Below are 24466 nucleotides of genomic sequence, written 5' to 3'. Positions count from 1 at the left end.
TTAAATCAGACTGAGGACTGAATGCTTTCTGTCTTGAGAGACCTGTTAGACATGTGGCTATAAAGAACATTTCTCTGGGCTGCTCTTTGAAGAACATCTATAATTAGTTTATTCAATAAAAAATATACTAGAAAGGAATCATTAACTAGTGTGAAGTAGGATTGGTACATGATTTTATAGTGGAAAAAAAGAGAACCTTGTTTTCTGCATAATGGTGTCAAATAAAAGCAGTTTTTGCTTTTTGTTTCAGTCTTAGGGAATTTATATTAATATTTAGATCCTATGTATCGGTCAGTATATCGGCTTAAAGTTATTAAGAATTATCGGTTAACGTTATCGGCCAAAATTTGCATATTGGTGCACCCATAACTGTAGTAGAGGTTCATTCTTCATTTCAGTATTCTTTTTTTAATCGAAAAGGACATCTTACCAAACACACAGTTTTAGCCTTGTCGTCACATACTTAAATATCAGACATCTCATGTGGCATAAAACTATTAATACCAAAGCGCAGAGCTCTTTTAATAGGAATGGATTTGTTTCTGTGGCATTATATGACCGTCATATCTGCTGTGTTACAGAAACATGTGATGAATGAAGATGAGACGGTAAGGTTTGTTGTCAAGTTATCGAAACGGTCCACAGCAAAGTTGCTTCAGTCCTAATCTGTCATCATTACTATCATCAGTTTATAATGACCTGTTCCATGAATATCGTATGCTTTCTGCGTTTGTTGTTTCCAACCGATGCTTACAGATGATGCGTGTATGTATAATTAAATAGTTTCCGAAAGATATAAAAGGACACATTCAATAAAAGGAAGATCACGGAAACATAACACCATCGGCTCGGGCCTGGTTTGGTAACACCCTTGGGTCATCATTATTGTTTGAGCGTTTTGTGAGGAGCAGCTGATGTTAAGATGATCCACTCATTTCACTGTGGGAAATATGTTCATGGTGGTGGAAAGAGGGCTGTAGTTTCTTTGGCACTCTTCCAAAACAGGAAAATACTGTGAATCACGACTGCCAGAATGATTTGAGGGAGATTTTCTTCTCACTGCCAGCTGAAGATGTTCATTGTTGCTTGAATGCTGTTGCCTGGTTCTGCTTGAACAGAATGTGTTATCCAGTCCTTCCTGTGATTTTACAGGAATTTGTAACCATTTTACGAGGAGACTTACTCGTATAACTTTGTATTACGCGAGTTGTGCAGAAACGTATGGTTGTAAGAAAAAAGCCAAGATGTGCCCCCTTTCCCTAAACCTAACATCATTGGTACGAAAACAGATTGTAAATTTTTACAAATAAGATTGTACAAAACAAATTCTTGAGGTAGCCGACTTGTAAAACTGCCACGAAATGTCATTGGATTGTGTTGGTCCTTCTCGTAAAAAATAACAACCCGCGAAGTTTATAGTGAAGCCGAGGGCTTCTGGAACTGGAAAAGGTCCTTGTTCAGAGTCATGTTTTTGGTTTCCTTGGCTTCTTGGTTTCCCTTTGGCTTTCTCGGCATGTGACCGCACACTCAATGGCAAACACCATAGACATCATGTTTCCAAGAGCTCTTTCTAAACGTCAGAATTGTGTTTTCCCATGAAACTTTTTTGACATGACTCCAGCAGTTATGGTTTGGATTACAGACAAGATTTATTTTCTTTAAACATCTGTGCACGGAGCAGATGGGAAAGTCTCCTCCTCTGTAAAACACTGGCTCTCTCTGCAATCCATAAAAATGTACGCAAGTTAAAGGCACAGTTTATGAAATTTAGCGGCATCTAGGGGTGAGGTTGTGAATTTCAACCAATGGCTCACTCCTCCCTCCATTACGAAGAACTACGGTGGCTTACACAGGACTAGACGTCGTCTTCTTTTCGCCGAATGAGATAAAAAAAATTACGAAACGTGTTCTGTAGACTATACACTTCTGAAGGCAGTTATGTATATTATATTGTATTCCTCTCATAGATCATCCAAAAAATTTCAACATATATTTTCTATAATCATCATGTGTAACGCTGCTGTTCTTTTGACTTGTCTTCTCAGGATTGGGTGACTGCCACAGACATCATGGTGACCCTGAACAGATTAAACACTTTCGGAGATGAAATCTTCAACGATCCCAAAGTTCTGAAGTCCTACTTCTATGCTATCTCAGACTTCGCTGTGGGAGGAAGGTGAGTTTGGTTATAAACATCTGCACTTCCAACATAAAACAACTTTAAGTGTTTCCAGCTGTGTTGAGACGTGCGGCCTCCAACTCACAAAACTGCATAAGACTGGAATTTGTTTGGTTCAGTTTACAGCATAAATGTGTACATGTTAAAGAGGTTAAAGAGCTGTTTGTTTGTTTTGCAAAAATAAAGTTTACATTTTTTTGTCCCATGACCCTGGACAACAAAATCAGACTTGGGCCGACTCACATTTCGCATCTAAAACCGCAGAAAACGCGAGCCGTGCAGCTTTCTCTCTTCAAATGACCCGCTATGTGTGCGCGGCAATCCTAAAAGTTTAACTATTTCCATCTCGATACGATGCCGACGCATTGCGACGCATCTCCCCCTATTTGCACGCGCCTACATTTAAAATAAGGTTTATGCGCGCAAAAAAGACGTGAAATGTGAATCAGGCCTTATAGATCAATTTTTCGAAATTTGGGATTTTTACCGTATCTTAAAGCTGAATAATTAGCGATGTATGGTTTGATATGATAGGACAATATTTGGCCGAGGTAAGACTATTTAAAAAAAAAATGCAAAAAAAAAATATTGAGAAAATCGCCTTTAAAGTTAGTCCATCATAGGCGCTGTAGCTGGCCGCTGCTAAGACGAAACAGGTTTGTAATAAATACCTTCTATTGGCTTACCGCTGTGAAGATGTTGTGGAGAGTATATGAACCCAAGAGCTGAAATTCTACCAAACTTGAGTAAGTAATTCCCAAAGAGCAACAGCAGCGAGTGAAGTTGGTAAGCAGGTTTCTGGACATTTTTGTTAGCGATTTTGTTGCATCCAATTACAAAAATAAAGTTTTGATATATTTATTGTATGAATTTTACGAAATATCTTCATGGAGCATCTTTACTTCATGATCCTAATGATTTTTTTAAACAAAATCAATAATTTTGACCCATACAATATTTTGTTGGCCATTGCTACTTAAGACTGGTTTTGTGGTCCAGGGTCACATATTCATAAACAGCATGCTCTTAAGTTTATACCCAATAAGAGAATAAAAATAGATAGAAACCTGAAAACTTTTTTGATATTAAAAATAAAATATTAAAAGTTAGACAAAGGGATACCTCACCCAAAAATGTAAATTCTGTCATCATTTTTCATCCTCATTTCATTTCAAACCTGTTTGACTTTCTTCTAAAGGACACACACGAATATATTTTGAAGAATCTTTAAAACCAAACAACCTTACCTCCCATTGACTTCCATTGTATAGACACAAAACCACGGAGACATTTCTCAAAATATCTTCTTTTGTGTCACACAGAACAGAGAGTCGTACACCTGTATATAAATGACGTAAGACTGAAACAATCACAGGATTTTCATTTATCGATAAAATCTAACTTGCAGGCACACGACAGCCAGCGTTCAAATCTTCCCTGCAATTTGCCTTTAGTTGTTGTTCTGTCTTTGGGCAGTTTGTAAAATATGACACTGAGCTTTAGACAGGAAGGATGTGCTCAAGAAAGGCCGAGGAGGGATCAGAGCTGTTGAGCGATGTCAAACATCTCCCGGTGTGCCACTGCACGTCTTTTCACCCTAATCTGCTTGAAATGTGGAGCAGATTTCCACGACCCACTCCACATTCCCCACATTCCTGCCTGGGAGTGCAGGATTACAGAGCGCACAGGAACAAGAATGGGGCGGGCGGACAGACAGAAGGTCCGTGGAGGGCAGCGGGGGCGGAGGCCGGATAGATTGGTTTACACCTGTTGCCTCACGGCTCTCAAGACTCCCGCCAACAGATACACAAATGGGTCAAATCGCCCCGAGATGACCAAACACCTTTGCATGTATGATAACGATTGGTTTCCACGAATAGGAAATATGCAAATGTAATATAAAGCTCATCCTTATTATTAAGAGTAATTATTCCTCACGTCGTTTTCCATAAGGCTTTGCCAAGATAACCTGAAACGATGCACAAGAACTGGCTTCATCTACACAAGTTCCCTCTTGTTCTTAGGATCTGTGTGTCTGTTGTGCAGCACATATTGAAGTCGAGTACAAATGAGGTTTTGTGCCCAAACTTTGGCTTGTGCTCTGCTTTTGATGTGTGCAGAATAATGTTAAATGGTTTCAGAATCGCTTCAATGTTTCCTGGCCGCATACATGTGAGCACTTAAAAGGAACAGGAATCCTTCCCGTCGTTCTTTTTGATACGAGACGCTTAATACATTCAGTGAGTCTTTGTGGTCAGTGTTTTCCATATGTTGTATGTAACGGTGTTTAACAGCTCGTATTGTGATATTTGTGCCATAATATGCTACATTTACCACAACCTTAAAGCCTCAGGGACGGAAAACTCTAATATAAGCAGTTGTAACTCAAAGGGCAGACAGGACAAAGACATCGGCCCCTCAATCTGACAACAAAGGCGCGGTGACATTCAGCGATAGGCTCAACAAACATCATCAGAGCTGTGTGTTTGAACAGCTTTGAGGCCCGTTTTTGCCTGCCTGGACTGTTTTCTATACAACAGCGACAGGATGTGTACACATACAGTAAGTTTGCCCTGTCATTGTGCACCTGACCCATTACATTCTCCCTCCCATCCAGGTGCAAGTGTAACGGTCATGCCAACCAGTGTGTGAAGAATGAGTACAGCAAACTGGTGTGTGACTGCAAACACAATACAGAGGGAGCGGACTGTGACGTCTGCAAGCCGTTTTACAATGACCGGCCCTGGAGGAGAGCCACGGCTGACAACACCCACGAGTGCATGCGTGAGTTTTTAACCCCTCAGAAACACGACCTGCGCTCTTTTACTTTTCAACTTTTTTTTTAAGGAGTTTATCCTGAAAATTCATTGTTTCCTTGTGTTGTTCCAAACCAAGATCACAAGAGACCCGAAGTTACGCAAAGTGTCTACTTTTGTTTCCACACAATAATAGTGGATTTTGATTTATATTTGTTTCCATGTATTAAAAACAGATGCCCTCGAGTTCTCTCGGTTTCATTGTGCTTCATGGATGAGAGAAAATAACACATGATGGGAACAACATGAGGGTTTCCTTAAAGGAAAGGTTCACTGGATAATGACCATAATTTATAAAGCCATTATAGGTGTTTATGACTTCCTATCTTGAGCCAAACATGCTCTTTAACCCTATGAACTTTCTGGACTTGGGTCACTTTTAACCCATAAAATGTTACGTTTTTACTTTTTCAATTTATTGGAATGGTGATTGAGTGACACCAAACTTTTGTGATTAAAAATAGCCAAATAATATATTCATTATTGTGGTTCTCGGTCAAAAATCACAGACATAGGGAATAAATAGGAAACAGGAAAAATGTTGTGTTGGACAGATTTTTACTTTTTTTCGGAACGGTATGAAACTTGGAAGCTGGTGGCGCTTGCTATGCGAACATAAATCAATAATGAATGCGTTTACAAAAATGATAAATTAATGTGCATGTCATTTGATTTTCTGGTCAAATAATCATGATTATCGCGATCAATCGAATCCAGAATAAAAGTATGTTTACATGATAAATGTCTATGTACAGTGCATATTCATTTTGTGTATATAATTAAGAATAATATAAAAATGAAAAAAACATTTATATATAATTTGTCTGTTTGAATACTGGATTCTGATTGGCTGGGAGCCTTTAACGCACGCGTAGCTTCAGTCAGTTTGATTACATTTAAAATGAACCGACAAAATAACCACCATTTTCACCTGTTTGATCTAAATTGACACTGTATACATCAATAAAAGCTTTAGCTTGCCAAATAACCATGGTATAAACTGGATAATCCACGACTAGCTGTGCATTAAAGGATTTTAGTGCACTTCGCTTCGGGTGGTTCTTCCCCTTCACGTCATGCATTTAAATCCTTTAATGCACGGCTAGCCGTGGATTATCCCTTACTTATTGGTAAATATAGATAAATACATCTAATCATTTCTTATAAACAAAATAAATATGCACAGTACACAGACTTATATTATGTAAACATTCGTAAAGGATGCGATTAATCCTGGTTCATCGTTTGACAGCCCTAACAGTTCTCGCACAAAAATAATATTAAACAAAAATATATGAGACATTACAAAGCTAGGAAGAGCCAGAAGATTATTTCATACAATTCTGATTGTGTCCGGCTGAAGAAAGCAAGTCATATACAGCTGTAAATTATGAGGTCATATTAACCCTCCTGGAAACTTTTGTTTTTATAATCAAAACATCTTTTTGGTCTCTTAGTCATTGCAAAGTAAAGGTACAAAATCAGTCACATCTGTTTGACTTCCTCCTACGTGAAGAACATCTTTCCCCATGGACTTGCCGCCACCCCGTTTTTGTTTTTCATAAGTCGACATCACATTGTGAATGGAAGGATCTTGTCGCGTCCTCACTTCCAGGAAATGCATGACTAATCATCACATCTGATGTGTCCAGCAGCTCCTTTTCTCACAGTTTTCTTGTTTACCAAGTCTTTTCAGCCGAGGTTTAACTTTTGCGTAATCCGTTTCATCCCTTCAGAGTTTGAGGGTTTATCGTAAACATGATGTATGCTTCAGCGGGCTGAAATGACCTCTGGGAGTTTTTACTCTGTACGTACTCTGCGTGTCTCTCTTTCAGCCTGTAACTGTAACGGCAAGAGTGCCGAATGTTACTTCAATGCAGAGCTGTATCGTGCCACGGGTCACGGAGGTCACTGCATCAATTGCATTGACAACACGGACGGGCCCAACTGCGAGAGATGCCTGGAAAACTATTACAGAGACGCATCCGGTCAGCGCTGTCTGTCCTGCAGCTGCAACCCCGTCGGTAAGAAACCAACTTACTTCCGGCAAAACTACACTTCACACCAATAGTTTTGCACTCTTGATTTTTGTCAACGTTTTAATGCAAATGTAACAAACTCGCATACTCTAGAGTCCAAAAATATATATTTTTATCAACAGGTTCTCTCAGTACTCAGTGTGATAACACCGGCCGGTGTGTGTGTAAGCCTGGAGTGATGGGTGACAAGTGTGACAGATGCCAGCCCGGGTACCACACGCTGACGGAAGCAGGCTGCAGGTACTGGCCCTTTAAATCTAAACACTGTTTTATACACGCAAACCCATTAGACTTTGTATCGAAGGCTTTAAAGTTCTCAATGTCGTTTCCCCATCTCTCCATCCCCAGTCCGTGCTCGTGTAGTCCTGCCGGAAGCACGCAAGAGTGTGATGTCAACACAGGACACTGCCGATGCAAAGAGAACGTGGAAGGCTTCAGCTGTGACAGGTCAGCCTCTTTCATTTCTGACACATCCAAACGCATTCTTAACCACACACACAATGACAACTGCTGTGACTTTTACATTCCCCCGGACTGTTCGTCGTCCACATTGAAATTTCTTCTGAAATTAGAATGGAGTCATCGAGCATCTGTGTTGTGGAATTAACACAATGACACATGGAGCTACAAACATTCTCCGGCTTCTCTTATGAGAATATGTCTGTATAAACAGTTGATGTCTGTGTGGCTTCTTTAATGGAAAGTCCCTGTGTGAGTCTTTGTCTGATGGACGGGATCTGAATGCTCGTGTGTGTCTGAGAAGCAAAATTAGGAGCCCGGGTCTGTCAGTGTCAGATGGAAGAGAAAATAGCTCATGGTAGCAAAGGTTTCCCTGCCGAGCGCTCTCATTCAGCCCATGTAGGGCATCCAGACTTTCAGTCACCAGAGTTTAACTGCTCCTTAACTGTAATAGACATGAGTCAGGACGGGCAAATAGTCAACTAGTCATTGAACAACCCGTAAATTGATTTGACTAGTTTTTTAGCGGCAGTGCTTAAGCGTGCAAGACGTTACGTTTGTAAAACTCTCTTAAAGTGACAGTTCACCCAAAAATTTAAATGCTGTTTTGTGCCAATTCATTGCCTGTAAAGGTGGTCCAAACTTATCTTCCGGTACACATCCGCAAAGAATAGAGTCCCTGTAGATTATTTCTGATAACAAGTGAAAGATAACAGGTAAATAACATTAGCTAGCAAGTTAAAAGTATGTCTAGCCAGTATTCTTTTGGGTTAACAGTAAAAGGGAAACGATACTTGGCTAAACTTAAAGATGAGGTAACGCACAGTATTTGAGAGTTTGAACAAATTTATAAAAGATAGATACGATTATTTCCGGAAAAAGACGAGTTGCTGGAGGCGGGCAGGTGGACGGATGTACAGCACGAGCACACTATACATCATCACGTTCTCCCTTCATGTTGTTTATGTTATGCACGTACACGCTGATTGCCAACAAAACACAGACATGACTTAGTTTCACTTACCGCGTGCAGTTCATGTCTGACATCTCGTAGCGCTGGGACCATCTATCAGTTTCAAACGATCTCCAAATCCAGCGTTATATGCAATGTTTATATAACACCCGTCATTGAAATGCAGTGAGCAAACAAACAGAGCTAAACTTCCGTCAGCCGAGTGAAGCGGCATTGATGGGCTTTTTTAATTTAATGAATTATTATACAATAAAATATAAATGAAATTAAATACAAATAGTTTATTAGCCACTAGCCGGTCCGATCACCAAACAAAGACCGGAAGTTAACTTCGGGCCAGGTGTGTGCATCTATACAATTCCACAGTGGTGATCTTGAAGTGTAATGTTGTTGGGATGACTTGTCTACTATAACTATAGAACATGATTTTATCATAATTGTTATTAGGGATGCACGATCATGGGTAAAAATGATGCAATTATTTTATCAGGACTGAACTTTGGTTTTTAATTCCACTTCAGCATGTTTTATTATACTTTCCAACCAATGACTATGTTATGATCTGCTGCCATTGAACTTCTTCAACACCTTATTTCAAAGCATGCTGTCATCTTAACACTACGCCCCAAAAATAAACATTTTGCAACCTTCAGAACGAAACCTTGCTACTCCATTTTTGATATCTTGTTGAAAAGATACAAGCTTTCAGTCTGACAGCGATGTTTTTCTGACCTTGTCGGAAGTATTGCTATCACGATTAAAATATATTTAATCGCGGAGCCATAATTGTAATAGTAAATATAGGAATCTTGATATATATTAACGTATTAATCTCAATATAACAATGTTAACATATTGGCATATACATTAAAGCTATACTAAATGCTAAGATTAACCAAAAGCCATCCTTTCCCAAATCCAATAACTCTGTTTGTATTTTTCAGGTGTAAACTGGGCTACTTTAATCTGGACCCCCTGAATCCTTTGGGGTGCACCCCATGTTTCTGTTTCCATCACTCCACTGTGTGTGAGAGCGCCAATGGTTACAGCATACACAAAATCACGTCCAGCTTCGACCAAGGCGAGCATCCATCCAGTGTTTTTCTTTAACCAACACATGCTGTTTGAAAAACAGCTGCTAACATGTTTTACAATGTTTTAAAGATGATGAAGGTTGGAAGGGACAGAGGAGGGGTGGCACCAGCGCACCTGTGCAGTGGTCTCCCGGCTCTGGCGAGATCTCGCTCATCTCTGAAGACTACTTTCCCATCTACTTTGTGGCTCCAGGTACAAGACCCGGTTTCTCTGTTTGATTTCTCTGTTTAACTCACTCAGCACGAATCATAAAGAATCAAGTTTGTGTTCTTTAAATTGAAAATAATGCATTGTTTATGTATGAAAATCTTTTGTTTCTGTAGAGAAATTTCTTGGCGATCAGTTGCTGAGTTATGGTCAGAACCTCACGCTAAACTTCAGGGTTCAGCGACACGACGCACGGCTCTCGGCCGAGGATGTCGTACTGGAAGGGGCGGGGCTTCATGTTGCCGTGCCGCTTATTGCTCAGGGCAATTCTTATCCAGAAGAAAAGATGCTGTCATTTGTGTTCAGGTGAGTGTTTTTTAGACCTTTAGATAAAATTTGTTACTATAAAAATGATACATTTATTTATATATGCAATATAAAATATTAATAAAAAATGTATACAATTAAATAAAAATATGTAGATGTAAATTTAATCTAATTAACATTTAAACTAAGTGAACCGCAATTGTTTTTTTTCTGAATTTTTTTTGCTTGACATTTGTAGCAGAATGTTTGTGCTTATTAATATTAATATTTAATAATATATAATACATACTATAACATATGAATGTAAACAATATTAATGTATATTAATTAATATAAATAAGGGCTGTCAAAAGATTAATCGTGATAAATGCGTATATTTATGGACAATATTAAATATAACAATTAATAAACATTTATTTAGAATTTCAATTATTGGTAAATATAAATTAAGACATCTTTATATTTCCTAAATATAAAGACAAGTATGTTTTGTGTATAAATACTAAACGAATATGGACAGTAAACGCAAACCTTTATTCTGGATGCGATTAATCGTTTGACAGCCCTAATATAAATAATGAAATATACATATTTGTAAACTATTGAATAATTTATTTAATCTAATAATTTGTAGATTATTAATCCTGCACTCTGCTTCAATATTTTGTATTGATTTACGCATAACTGATGGACACCTGATGACCTTAATGTCACTTTTTACTCCTTCAGACTTCACGACACCACTGACTATCCATGGAGACCCACCTTAAAGCATGCTGACTTCCAGAAACTTCTGAACAATCTGACCGCCATCATGATTCGTGGAACCTACAGTGAGAGAAGTACGTCTGCTGATTCATTAAACCAGATCTTTTATTTTAAACCACTGTATTGAGACAAAATATTGAAGCGTTTTAATATTTCTTGCGACTCGCACTGATGGTTTAGTTTCTCACACATACTTTGTTCGTCACAGGTGCTGGTTATTTGGATAACGTGTCCCTCACAACAGCCCGTCGTGGTACTGGGACCCCAGCTCGATGGGTTGAGCAGTGCACGTGTCCTGAGGGGTATCTGGGACAACACTGTGAGCAGTGTGAGGTGGGATACAGGAGGAGCCGTCCCGAGCTGGGCCGCTTCAGCAGCTGTGAGCCCTGCAACTGTAACGGACACAGCGACACATGCGACCCCGTGACAGGTTCGTCATCATAACCGGTTTAAATCTACCGCTTGGCCATAGTGTTGATATATCACTCACTTATCTTCTCTCAGTAGACTCAAGGCAACATGGCTGCATATTCATTTCACTATTGTCTATTGTGAAGACTGCAGCGCTGACAATTGACTATTGTGTCTGTTTTCTGAATGTGGGCTTTGTAAAACCCATTCAAATGAGCAATGTTTATGTATGTGATTCATTGTAACGTTAAAACATAAAAAAACTTGGGATCTTAGAGAAATATCACACATTAATATCAATTTACTGTTATTGTTTTGAAACTATTGGTCCACATTACATATTTGAAACCGTATTCAGTGTGATGATGCCATCTTGTGGTGCGATGTGGTATAACATGTCATTGGTGTCTACACAGGCATGTGTAACTGCAGGCACAACACTGCAGGACTGAGCTGTGAGAGATGTAAGGATGGTTTCTATGGCGACGCAACAGCCGGCTCATCTTCAGACTGTCAGCTCTGTCCCTGCCCTGCAGGTGCCACATGTGCTGTGGTGCCCAAAACTAAAGAGGTGGTCTGCACTAACTGCCCGACTGGCACAACAGGTACGCGAAAACTTTATAATGATGTGTGTCATTAGCGGCTTATACAGACCGCCTAAAATTATCCTATTGGTTGTTTTGTCAATTCTTGTGTTTATTAAGACCACATGTGACCCTGGACAACAAAACAAGTCTGATGGGTCAATTTTTCGAATTGTAGATTTTGACATAATCGGGAAACTGAATAAATAAGATTTCTATTGATGTATGAGTTGTCAGAATTGGACAATAGAGTGCAAAAAAATGAAATATTGATAAAATTGCCTTTGATGTTTTTATATATTTAAGGTAGGAAATGTACAAAATATCTTCATGGAACTTAATATCCTAATGATTTTTGGCATAAAAGAAAAATCTATTTTCTAAAATCGATTTTTGACGCACACAATGTAATTTAGTCTAACTAAAAATGTTCCTGTGCTATTTAAGACTGGTTTTGTGATCCAGGGTCACATATTATTGATGAATTTTTAATAATATTTAATCATTTTTATTTACATTAAAATTTGAATCAAATAATAGACGATAAAATGCTGTCCACTGAATCTTGTTCTAAAATAATGTTCATGTTTTTATATAATCATTAGAGAATAAGTTTTGTATGTATTGGATGAAAAAATATTCCATGAAACCATACAAACCTAATACAATGTAACACATTTAAAAAAAAAAGTTTAATTTTTACTGTTTGTTAATTAAGTTTAACACGCTGAATACAAAAATCACATACATTTTTATTAGCACCGACAGTGCTAAAAACGAAATAAAACAATATATATTTAGCACCACTATAAAAAAAATGTACACTGTGCAATTTATTAAGGATGAACTATTATTAAACCAAAATTTATTTCATTGTTAAAAGTAACATTTTAGCTTTTGGGTCACTTTTGGCCAGAAGTATGCGTGAGACCCCTAAATAATTTTTTTGTGTATTTTATCCAGAAATCTAAATTTATATGAAATATTCCTATACCGTCTTGTTTTCTTCTGACACCCAGGTAAGCGTTGTGAACTTTGTGACGATGGATTCTTCGGGGACCCGTTGGGTGAGGAAGGTCCAGTCAGGACGTGCCGGGCGTGTAGCTGTAATAACAACATCGACCCCAACGCTGTGGGAAACTGTAACAGAGAGACGGGCGAATGTCTCAAGTGTATCTACAACACCGCCGGCGTCTTCTGCGACCGCTGCAAAGAGGGTTTCTATGGTGATGCCCGTGCAGCCGATGTAGCTGACAAGTGCAAACGTAAGTAAAATTGTGTTTATCTAGTTCAAACTAAGCTTTTACCGCTGAGCCAAACCACCTCCATCATCTGCTCTTGTTACATGTACAACACATGTTTATTTTGTTCACCTCTGCAGCATGTTCATGCTCTCCGGACGGGACAGTGGACAGACAGACTACCTGCTTTCAGAGCACAGGTCAATGTCGGTGTCTTCCTCACGTCACTAACAGAGACTGCAGCGCATGTGAACCCGGCTTCTACAACATACAGAGCGGCGAAGGCTGTGAACGGTATTTAAACTCGTTCTCTAGCCATCTATTAGCCATTCATTTGCACATTTTAAAACACGCCATTGAATCTCTATCTCAGGTGTAACTGCAACTCTATTGGTTCCACGAACGGTCAGTGTGACATCACTAGCGGTCAGTGTGAATGTCAGCCTGGGGTCACAGGTCAACGCTGTGAGCGCTGTGAGGTCAACTTTTTCGGCTTCAGTTCCTCAGGATGCAAACGTAAGTTTTCCACATGCGTCGACTAGGCTTGATTTATCTAGAAATGATACTATTCGCTATAAATCATACATTGGTGATTGTCTTGTAACTGGTTTGTTGGTTTGTTTTGTGTTGGGCAGCTTGTGACTGCGATCCAGAAGGTTCTCAGTCGGCTCAGTGTAGAGAGGAGGGGCGTTGTCAGTGTCGTCCAGGTTTTGTGGGAGCTCGCTGTGACATGTGCGAGGAGAATTACTTCTACAACCGCTCTGTGCCCGGCTGCCAGCAGTGTCCCAACTGTTACAGTCTGGTCCGAGATAAGGTGAGAGCGTCGATGACATCTGAAGGCCGATTGTTTTGTAAGTGAAGGGGTGATCTCCAACACCTCTGTCTTTCTTTATCTACAGGTGAACCAGCAGAGACGGAAGCTTCTTGACCTGCAGAATCTGATCGATAACCTGGATAACAGTCAGGAAACGGTGAGCGATAAGGCCTTTGAGGACAGACTGAAGGAGGCAGAGCAAAGGATCATGGATCTGTTGGAAGAGGCGCAGTCTAGCAAAGGTACGATCTTTCAAAATTGTGCACTTCTTTGTTGGTATAGTGAGCGTATTAAAATTTGATATCCAGCTTTGTTGTACTTGCCAAGTAAGATGTGTGGCTTAAATGTGTGCCTTAAAGGCGTGTGGCTTATCCCCGCGACCCCATTTTCAACCTTTAGTTAGTGTGTAATGTTGCTGTTAGAGTATAAACAATACCTGCAAAGTGATAAAGGTCAAAGTTCAGAATACGCTTTTAAAGGACTACATTGAACTGCTGTAATCAGACTACAGCCCTCTTCTTCATGGGTACATGACGCCTATTCCGAGTGCGTTTAATAAACTCAGCCTACAGGAATATGCCCAAAAAAAGGGACTAGGCCTTCCTTAGAGAAGAGGAAGAGCAGATTGAGTAGTGTTTGGTTATCCGAGATTGTAATCATTTGACTGAGCTGCTTGCTAAACTACTTTCACTTTTATCACAATCCTACAGCTGGTAATAACAATTCAGCTACACACATTCTAAGATGACTAACGGTCAAATAACAGCTTCCATGACTTTAACATCGGCTGTGAAAGCTGTTCTGTGTAATACACTGATATTGTGTGTGTGAGCGCATACCTCTAAAACACTTCTATGAAACGTCCTTTGAAGTCCTGCTTGCAAATATCTCCTGGTCAATCTGCTAGTTTTATTATCCAACTCGGGTCCAATATAAAAAGGCAAAACTAACCCTTCTGTTATTAGTGTTAATTAGTATAACGCCATTCTGTCTGGTGTCATTTCCCTCACCATAGTAGGAAAAATAATTGCGATCTTTAACAAAGATTGACGCTTGTACATGCACTAACCTCCGTTACACACCGCATGCTTTTAACTGATAAAGTGAAGTTTACGAAATTGTTTATTGCTAAAAGCCAAAGCTGATGAATAGATATGCACTGAGAGGGACCCCGACCAATCACAACAGCCTGAGAAGCGGAAGCTCGCTGATATGGTATGCGTGGGACCTCTTCATACACACACACACTCTTAGCGGGGAACCAATCACGACAGCCCTGGTCAGCTTTACCAATCAGAGCGTTTCGGAAAAAGGGACTTCATATAGACCGGAAGAAATACAGTTTTTTTGTGAGAAGAGGGACAGCGGTTGACAATTAGACTTGAAATGTGTGAAATGTTTTTTTATTAGAAACATGAACTTCATTGTTAAACACCCAAAAAACTTAATCAAAGCCTCAAAAACAGCAAAAGAATGGTTCATTTAACTTTTGGCCTTGTAAACTATCGGTACTGTGTGGCGTGTTGACTAAATGTAACATACTAATGCAAGTCGCTTTGGATAAAAGCGTCGGCCAAATGAATAAATGTAAATGTAACTATACATTCAGTTCTAACCATTCATTTTTATCACTTTCCTTACAGAAGTGGACAAAGGCCTTTTGGATCGTCTGAACGACGTCAACAAGACGTTAAACACACAGTGGAACAGACTGCAGAACATCAGGAACACTGTGGACAACACAGGAGGTCAGGCGGACAGAGCTCGTAACAGAGTCCGTGAAGCAGAAGATCTGATCAGCACCGCTAGAGAGGAGCTGGATAAAGCCAAAGAGGCCATCAGCAAAGTGGTACATAATAAATACTTAATAATCCAGATAAATGAACAAACATCAGTAAATCTAGCTTGTATTCACATTTTGTATTTTCCTGGATCTGTTTTCCACAGGACATCAAAATACCCTCAACGTCTGGAGATCCAAACAACATGACTCTTCTGGCCGAGGAAGCCCGTAAATTGGCAGACAAGTGAGTTATGTTGATGAGAGCTAAACCCTCAATGCTCTTTCACAGTGTTAACAGTTTGACTGGACATGTTCTGTTGATTTGTGTACAGACATAAAGCAGACGCAGATCAGATTGAGAGGATCGCAAAAGAAGCCAATGACACGTCTACCAAAGCATTTAACCTGCTGAAGAAGGCACTGGATGGAGAGAATAAGACCAGCAGTGACATTGATGAGCTCAACAGGAAGTACGACCCATAAAATTTACATTATATATTACTTTTATTAACTTACGTTTTTCTACTTGCTTGCTTGTTTCACAAAGTATTTAAAGAACTTTGTGAGAAAAAAAGGTAAAAACATTTATTTAAATTGGTAGATTAGGAAACAAATTCAGTATCAATCCACCAAGTGTTAATTAGATCAAATATAGTTCAGATATAGATTATATAATAGAACACAATACCATTTGAAGTAGTTGAATAAAATATATATTGTATAAAATGTATATTTTTACTTGTATTCATTTGATGATGCATTTTTAATAATAATAATAATAATTATATGACTGTTATATTATTAGTAGTAATATTAATAATAGTAGTAGAATTGTTGTTATATTATTTATATTTGTTATACATATATTTATTATTGTAATTATCATTAAAAAATATATTACATTTTTATTTTATATTGCATTTCACAAATCAAACCATCAGGTGTAAATTGAATTATATATCGTTGAGATATAGGTTATAGTGCAAAATAAAATCAATATTTTAAATGTTATTCATTCATTATTAAATTTAAATGCATTATCAATAATAATTATAAACTGTTGTTATTATTATTATTATATGTAGTACTATTGGTGTTATATTATTTATATCTTAAATATTCAATACGTATTATGCCGTAATGTATTATGGTTATGTTTTATCATTTTTTTTATTTTAGTGTTCGATAACTGTATTTATTATATTATTTTATCAGGAAACACAAATCAAACCACCAAGTGTAAAGTAGACCAAATATCGTTCAGATGGAGAGTATTCAATGTGAAATATTTTAATATAATAATTATTATCTGTATATTTTAATGTCTAATATTTATTCATACGTTTCTATTTATTATTTTTTTAAATATAGTACAATTATCGTATAGTTCAGTATAATAGGAAGTATTCATTTTTATATTATTATAATATAGTGTTATAGTTTTATTTCTTAATCAGGTCAATATTTCGCTTTTATTTATTTAACATGAATTTTATGTTGATCTGAACTTGTTTTTCATCTAATGGTTGTGTGTTCAGGTATAATGAGGCAAAGGACCTGGCCAAGAGTCTGGAGAAACAAGCTGCTAAAGTTCATGCTGAAGCAGAGGAGGCTGGGAACAAAGCTATGAGGATCTACTCTAACCTGACCAGTCTGCCTCCAGTCGACACTAAATCATTAGAGGTGCTGATATAAGAGCTATAGAGAAACACTTTCTGTACAGTCTGCTCTGATAGATCCATAATCAATGACTCTGTAATTCCTCTCATCTCAGGACGAAGCCAATAAGATTAATAAAGAGGCGTCGGATCTGGACAAGCTGATTGATAAAACTGAGAAAGAGTACGACGACCTGAGGGAAGATCTGAGGGGCAAGGAGACGGAGGTGCGGAAACTGCTGGAGAAAGGAAAGACGGAGCAACAGGTACACTAGCTATGAGATGTCTATTTGTCACAACTTTTTGAAGGATCGAGGGTCCCTTGGTGGAGATAAGACCCCCTCTGGGGTCACAGACCATTAATCTATTTTATATAGTTTCTCATTTTAGTGAACATTTTACACACCGGCGTGAGAACTGAACGTTTCAAAACACCGTTTTTTTGTTTAAAATCTTACATGGTTGTGTCCAACAGACAGCTGATCAGTTGTTGGCGCGTGCAGACGCCGCTAAAGCTCTGGCGGAGGAGGCGGCAAAGAAAGGCATATCTACTTTCCAAGAGGCCCAGGACATACTGACTGACCTCAGAGGTGAGGGGTCAACGTGTTTATATGCTGCTATCTTCTGATCAAATTAGACATTGAAAAGGAAAGCATTAACATACAGTTCGCTGTTTCTTTTTTGCCAAACATTGATGGTGCGATTGACCAACCAATCATGTATTAAACAGAGCAAAGTGCTAAAACCACATATTTGTGTCCCCTCTTCAGATTTCGACAGGAGAGTGAATGACAACAAGACTGCTGCCGAGGACGCCATGAGACGCATCCCAGAAATCAACGCGACAATCAACGAAGCCAACGAGAAGACCCAACGGGCTGAGAAGGCTCTGGGCAACGCGGCAAGCGATGCTAAAGAGGCGAAAGCGAAGGCAGAGGAAGCCGAGAAAATCGCCAATGACGTGCAAAAGGTCCGTATCGATTGTTAACATCAACTGACACTTCTCAGGGTTTCTCATGAACAATCTTTGCTAGAACGACACATCACATTTTGTGCTTATTTATCAGGGTTCAGCGAAGACGAAGGAAGATGCAGAAAAAGCGTTCGAGGACACCATGAAACTGGACGGCGAGGTGAACGGCATGATGGATCAGCTCGGGGCTGCCGAGAAAGAGCTCGAGGAGAAGAAAAAAGAGGCCGATAACGACATGATGATGGCAAACATGGTGCGTTTACAGTTCTTCGGACATCGAAACCTGGAGATATGGACTTTATTGACTGTTCTTTTCTTCGCAGGCGTCTGATAATGCTAAAGAAGCTGAGGAGAAAGCCCGTAAAGCCAAAAGCTCTGTCAAGACGATGCTACAGACGATCAACGACTTGCTAAACCAGCTGGGTAAGAACGAGCACCAAAATACGAAAATACGAAACGCATTCAGCTCTTTACTGCGTTAATATAACTCCACGTCGTCTTCTTCCAGGCAACATCGATAAGGTCGATCTGAGCAAGCTGAATCAGATTGATAACGCTCTGAAAGAAGCCAAGGACAAGATGGCGGGAAGTGAGCTGGACAGGAAGTTGAAGGATCTGAACGACATAGCCAAGACCCAGGAGGACATGATCAGCGACTACGATCGCCAGATCAAGGAGATCCGAGCGGACATCGCCAACCTCAACGACATCAAAAACACTCTGCCGGAAGGCTGCTTCAACACTCCCTCTCTAGAGAAGCCTTAACTTCAACACACACCGACTTCTGCCTCACACGGCCTCCTGTTCAATCTCTCTGTCCACGGCGCGGACCTCCACCGCGTCTCAACCAAATCCTTTCGCTTTCTTTTCATTTTATTTTGATTAGCTTTGTTTATTTGTGTCTCGACAAGAAAAGCCACATTTTCAATCCGATGTTTTACAGACAGAAGACAAGCTTTTATTTTTTCTATATTACGAAATGCTACAACGTGAAGAGAGCGTGAATGTGTGTGTATTAGTGGTTTTCTATGTGTGTGTGTGTGCGTGCGTGTGTGTGTGTGTGTGTGTGTGTTACAGCAAAGTGGAAGAGGCGAATTCCTCTTCCGTTGAACATGAACCCATATGACTGCACCAGCTTTTTTCCGTAAATCTCTCACGGGAAGCTCATCACGTGCTCGTCTTCAGTACCGAATGATATGAAATAAACCCAGAAGCCAACCGTAAGCCAAGACTTGAGGATGTTTTTGTTTGTTTGTCGTCTGGGGGGAGTCTACTACTTCAGCTAGTGTATATCATCCATACGCTATGGTTGCTTATCGCTATTCGTTCAAAGCTAACATTGAAGGAGTTTTATAGCGCTCACACCGCACCTGTTTCTGAACGGCCCGGGCTGTATTTTGTACTGATGCGATGACCGCGTCATACACGTCCATACAGTATTTAGTGTTTATATCAATACGTACAATAAACGTTGAGAAAGCGAAGTTAAGAAGTTACCTGCGTGGCTCACGGGTTCACACGTTTCGTGTCGACGCATCCTGGTCGCCGTACATTTCATGTTTGTTTAAACACTACCGTTTCATGTTTATATACATTTTTATTTTTCAAAAGCTGCTGCTTCCAACAGGTGTCCTGCGAATTAACACGTTCGAGCGTCATTCAACACTATGCAACTTTGTACATTGGCGTAGCAAGACTTTATCTGATACACTGGTGCTAATAATTATTTCAAATGTTATATTTTTGTGTGAATGTTTTTTTAGTTGTTTTCTTTTTTTTTCGTTATAATATAGAGTTGAGTAACTGTTATTTGTGTAAATATGCTTAAATGATTCAGGAACGGCTGATTTTAAACCAACCGGCAACCTCATCAGTTTGTTCGCAAGAAAATCAGTCAAAACTTCCACGTAATATGTTATATATATTAAATATATATATGATATGTTCTGTGGTATAATACGCTTGCCTGTATACACGGCTCAGTGTTGCGTGATAGCGCTATCATTTATTTGATTTAATGTGGTTAATTTTCCAGCGGATGGTGATGCGTATTGAGATCTATGTCTTGAACCTTTATTTGCACACCCTGAACATCCACCGTACGTCTTTAATCGATCATATTTATCGGAGTTATCTGCTTTACTCAATGGTAAACCTAATCATGTGTTGCTAGTTAACCATCTTTGTTTGTGTCTTGTGCCTAAACCTTTGGAGAGAGTCCTCACGATGTGTTTTACTTTATCATTTGCTTAAGTTAAAAGAAAGTTGCAGTACTGATGCGCCTGCTTTCATCATTTAACTGTTTATTTCCTACTGTTATATGACGTTATTCTTTATTTACAGTCTTATTCTCACAATTTTGCTGAATGGAGCGCGTTCTCCTTTCAGCAATGGAACGTGCCACTAAAACGTCTCTTCTCTCTACCACTGTGGACATAAGTGCAACACGTACACATTAATGTATAAACAGTATTTTTAATTTATAATGTATCAAGTATTTGTGATCTGTTGTTCTTGAGTTGATGCACAGTCTTTATGTGGTCCTTTGGTTTTAGAGAGCGTATGGTTTTAAAGCCCCCCGCCCCATCTGTTTTTATTTACACACGCACCCAAAGGACCTGACACACCTCTGCTTGTTACCATTTTTGCCTGTAACTCCAATCGTAACATTTGAATAATAAACAGTGGTTATTACAGGACTCGCCTGTGTGTGTTTGCAGATTTGTATGGTGCGGTTTTGCAACGATTTTTGGAGAGAAAAAATGATTGGACCCAGTCTTTGAAAACTAATAACAAGAATCAACATTTTAAGCTTTTTTTCACTTTGATTCGGTCTTACTCGATCAAAGATATCAAATTTATATTTTCAAAGAATATTCCTTTACATTATGTGGGATTTTTTTTAATCTAAAAACATTAAATAGCATATGTCATTTTATTCTAATGGAAAAAAATGATGTTTTTATGAAAATATGTGAAAACTTCTTTAGAAAGAGCATTCTTATGAACTTCCTATGATTTATCAGGATTTATCTTATATTTTGTCCAGGTGAAATAGACAACAATATGATTTCAGGGTTTTAGAAGATTTTGTTTTGCAACAAATACAATTTAAATTGACAAGGTTTGGTATGTTTAAAGGGATAGTTCGCCCCAAAATAAAAATTCTTTCATCATTTATTAACGCTCTTTTCAATTCAATCTTGCATGACTTACTTTCTTCTACAAAACGCATCAGAAGATATTTTGAACAATGTTGATAACCAAACAATGGCAGCACCAATTCACTTCTATTGTTGGGACACTAGGGATGCACCGATGTATCGGCCACCAATATTAACCGGCCGATATTGGATTCATTTATCACCATCGGCATATCGACAATAGCATGAAAAAGGCAGATACCGATGGTTTATAAATTAGAGCCAATGAGAGAGAGAGTTGTGCCAACGAAAGTCCAAAACGCTGGAGTGTCACATGATTCATGGAGCCTTCAGATAGTTCCAGGAAGTTATGTTTCCTCTTCAACTGTTTTATTTCTTTAATTTTTATTCATTAAATGGCATGCATCTTCAAATTGGTTAAAAGTTCAACTCAGTTGGTCTGTTTAGTCGCAGCTCCCTGCGTAACTAACTTCCAGGAACTATTGAGCGCCTCTATGATCCGCCATTGCTGTGAAATAACTGTTCCATTGGAGACAACGGAGTTGACGCAACTCTCTCTCCAATGGGTCAGGCTACACGTAGACAATGAGTTACGTGTGTGAATGTTTGAGTGAACTATAACAGAATTGTCAACTCTTTAAAACCAGTCATCTTCAGATAGCACTGTGTGTCTATCTGTTGTTAATCTGTTAAGGTTGTTGTACAGGAAATGACACACTGTTGTTTATTACGGAATGGCATTAATGAATGTGTGTAACAAGCAAGTTCACTCATGAGACACATTCAGCAATGTATGCCGTATCAGTGGAGTAAGACTTGACTCAGTGAATCTGATCACATGTGGTTAGACATCATGTACACATCATACAAGATTAGATTAGTATCTGTCTGTGCATTTCACATGAACTTGAATATAATGAAATGCATTGTGCCAGTTTCGGCTTCAGCAGACTGTACGGTACTGTATATTCCCAAAGGTCATTTGCATCTTTGAAATAAGGGGCTCTCTTTAAACATGTCTCTATAAAAAGACATGAAGAAGGCTTTTCTAGGATTCCATCAAGGGCCGATGACTACATTGAAGGGAACGGTCATGTTTTTGTGATGACCGAACAACAAAATCAGCTGTCCATAATTCCTAATATGATAACTAAATATCTGTTATGGAATCAACATGATAATTATTGCAATGGCATATTGTTTACATTATACTTTTTATAGTTTATAATCTAAAGGGATTCTGTCCTTGTCTCCTTAAAACCTTCATGACTTACTTCATGGAACACAAATGAAGATTCTTGCAAAATGTTTATGGGGACCAGTGTTGTTTGGTTACCAACATTTCTTTGTTTTTTTAAATGTTTCCACTTATGCTTGTGTTATCTGTCTTAAAAGTAAGTCACATCTTTATTATAGGAAACAACCACTAAGAATATCATGCTATTGATGTAAAAACCGAGAGGGGAGACAGGTTATGTCTTGTATTTAGTCTTTTCATCTACAGTTATCCACAGAGCTCGCGAAGGCCAAGAAGTACTTATTTGAAATATAGAGACTCAGCTTTCTCTTGATGGTCTCTCAATGGTTTCTTCATCCATTCTTGATACGCTCTGTGTATGTAAGGGTGTGGCAGACTCTTACGAGAGGTAGACAGGGTGTGCTTCACAGCACTCCGTACACCGTTCTGTACGGCCGGAGGGAAAGTTTTGTGTGTGTTTACCTGGAGAGGTTTTGGGTGGGGCTCGCTGCGACTATGTGTGGAACAAGGCGTGGAAGATAAAGACGTGCGGCGGTAGATGTTTTGGGTGTGTTTTGGCAATGTGTCTGACTCAACCCAGCGTCTTACCTCTCTGAGAGTTCACGATAGGGCGTTGGTGATATTACACTGTAGAAAATCTACTGCCCAGAGGTGTTGGATTTTTCATGAACGCAACCGTTTACATGTTGTTCAATGTGACTTTTATGGTGCATTTCATTCAGTTTGATACCCGTTTTTTATTAGAGGTGTGGTTGATATAAGCAACAGTTGGGAACCTTGATGCATGGCATTATTTACAAAATATTTTCAAGAGACATAACTCTAATGTAACATAAAATAATCTGATTGGATTGACTGAGGTCACGTGCTTGAATGTCGCAGTAAATATGGATTTTGTGGAATGTTACATAGCTCACAAAAAAGGGCAAACTGTATGTATTGGATGTATTTTAGATTTGTTTCCTTAAAAGTCAGCCCATGCCCAAATATGACTTCTCATCTTGGATATGAATGATATAAAAAGAATCGAATAACATTGTTTATGATTTCTTTATTTCTATGCCTTCACTTTGGTGGGGTGTTTTTTTTTGTGTGGTGTTCAATATTTCGCTGAACAGTTCCACAAAGAACCTTTAACATCTTAAGAACCTTTGTTTCACAAGGCTCTTTAGATTAAAAATATTGAAAAACATGGTTCTTATAGGAAGCATTGAGTGAATGGTTCTTTGGGGAACCAAAAATTCTTCATTGCTGTGAAGAACCTTAGTGTCGGGTGTGGTTTTTGGGTGTTCCTATTGCCGTCTACATGTTATGCACAAACTTATTGTACTTCAAAATTCTCTCAAAAATATATACAAGTTTGTAGTCCTTGAAATGTAGGATTGAAAAGCAAAACAATACATTAATAGTCAAATCATGTTTTCGTAACACAAGATGCTGATGATGATCAAGTGTTTATATCTGTTTAGCGTAGACATTTTTGTGATTACTTCTTTAACATTTGTTCCTGTTTAATGTTTATCTTTTATACATGTCAACAAAAAAGCATTTCAACATCCTATGGATGTGCTTATCAATACATTTAAGCCATAAAGTATCCATGAAGTACAATAGAAATACAGTTTCACCAAAACATTTGAACATGAAGCATCATATGGGCCATTGACCTGAAGAACAGAAGGTTTATTTGTTCGTGTTTTGTATTCTGGTAGTTAAGGCATTTGATCAAACCCAGTCTTTATGTGAGGATTGAATGATCCATTTCCTTTCAGACACA

General features: G+C 38.7%; 1 protein-coding gene across 1 annotated transcript in view; it reads left to right on the top strand.

Moving 5' to 3' along the window:
- Positions 1 to 20964, top strand: part of lamc1 (laminin, gamma 1) — a 56179-nt gene extending 35215 nt beyond the window's left edge. Inside the window, exons 3-28 of the mRNA XM_056743574.1 lie at positions 2046 to 2176; positions 4797 to 4963; positions 6831 to 7019; positions 7157 to 7274; positions 7383 to 7481; positions 9411 to 9547; positions 9631 to 9753; positions 9885 to 10074; positions 10765 to 10877; positions 11012 to 11233; positions 11631 to 11819; positions 12818 to 13063; positions 13180 to 13333; positions 13413 to 13555; positions 13675 to 13853; positions 13939 to 14095; positions 15497 to 15702; positions 15801 to 15880; positions 15969 to 16106; positions 17175 to 17319; positions 17411 to 17560; positions 17770 to 17884; positions 18065 to 18264; positions 18362 to 18520; positions 18591 to 18690; positions 18776 to 20964. Coding sequence (XP_056599552.1) covers positions 2046 to 2176; positions 4797 to 4963; positions 6831 to 7019; positions 7157 to 7274; positions 7383 to 7481; positions 9411 to 9547; positions 9631 to 9753; positions 9885 to 10074; positions 10765 to 10877; positions 11012 to 11233; positions 11631 to 11819; positions 12818 to 13063; positions 13180 to 13333; positions 13413 to 13555; positions 13675 to 13853; positions 13939 to 14095; positions 15497 to 15702; positions 15801 to 15880; positions 15969 to 16106; positions 17175 to 17319; positions 17411 to 17560; positions 17770 to 17884; positions 18065 to 18264; positions 18362 to 18520; positions 18591 to 18690; positions 18776 to 19032 — 4107 coding nt within the window. The 3' untranslated portion in view covers positions 19033 to 20964. The remainder of the gene's footprint in view (positions 1 to 2045; positions 2177 to 4796; positions 4964 to 6830; positions 7020 to 7156; positions 7275 to 7382; positions 7482 to 9410; positions 9548 to 9630; positions 9754 to 9884; positions 10075 to 10764; positions 10878 to 11011; positions 11234 to 11630; positions 11820 to 12817; positions 13064 to 13179; positions 13334 to 13412; positions 13556 to 13674; positions 13854 to 13938; positions 14096 to 15496; positions 15703 to 15800; positions 15881 to 15968; positions 16107 to 17174; positions 17320 to 17410; positions 17561 to 17769; positions 17885 to 18064; positions 18265 to 18361; positions 18521 to 18590; positions 18691 to 18775) is intronic.
- The last annotated feature ends 3502 nt before the right edge of the window (positions 20965 to 24466 follow it).

The sequence above is a fragment of the Triplophysa dalaica genome, chromosome 3, assembly GCF_015846415.1.
Source record: "Triplophysa dalaica isolate WHDGS20190420 chromosome 3, ASM1584641v1, whole genome shotgun sequence".
NCBI lineage: Eukaryota > Metazoa > Chordata > Actinopteri > Cypriniformes > Nemacheilidae > Triplophysa > Triplophysa dalaica.
The sequence above is the reverse complement of the archived record's forward strand: the minus strand, read 5'-3'. Positions and strand labels throughout refer to the sequence as shown.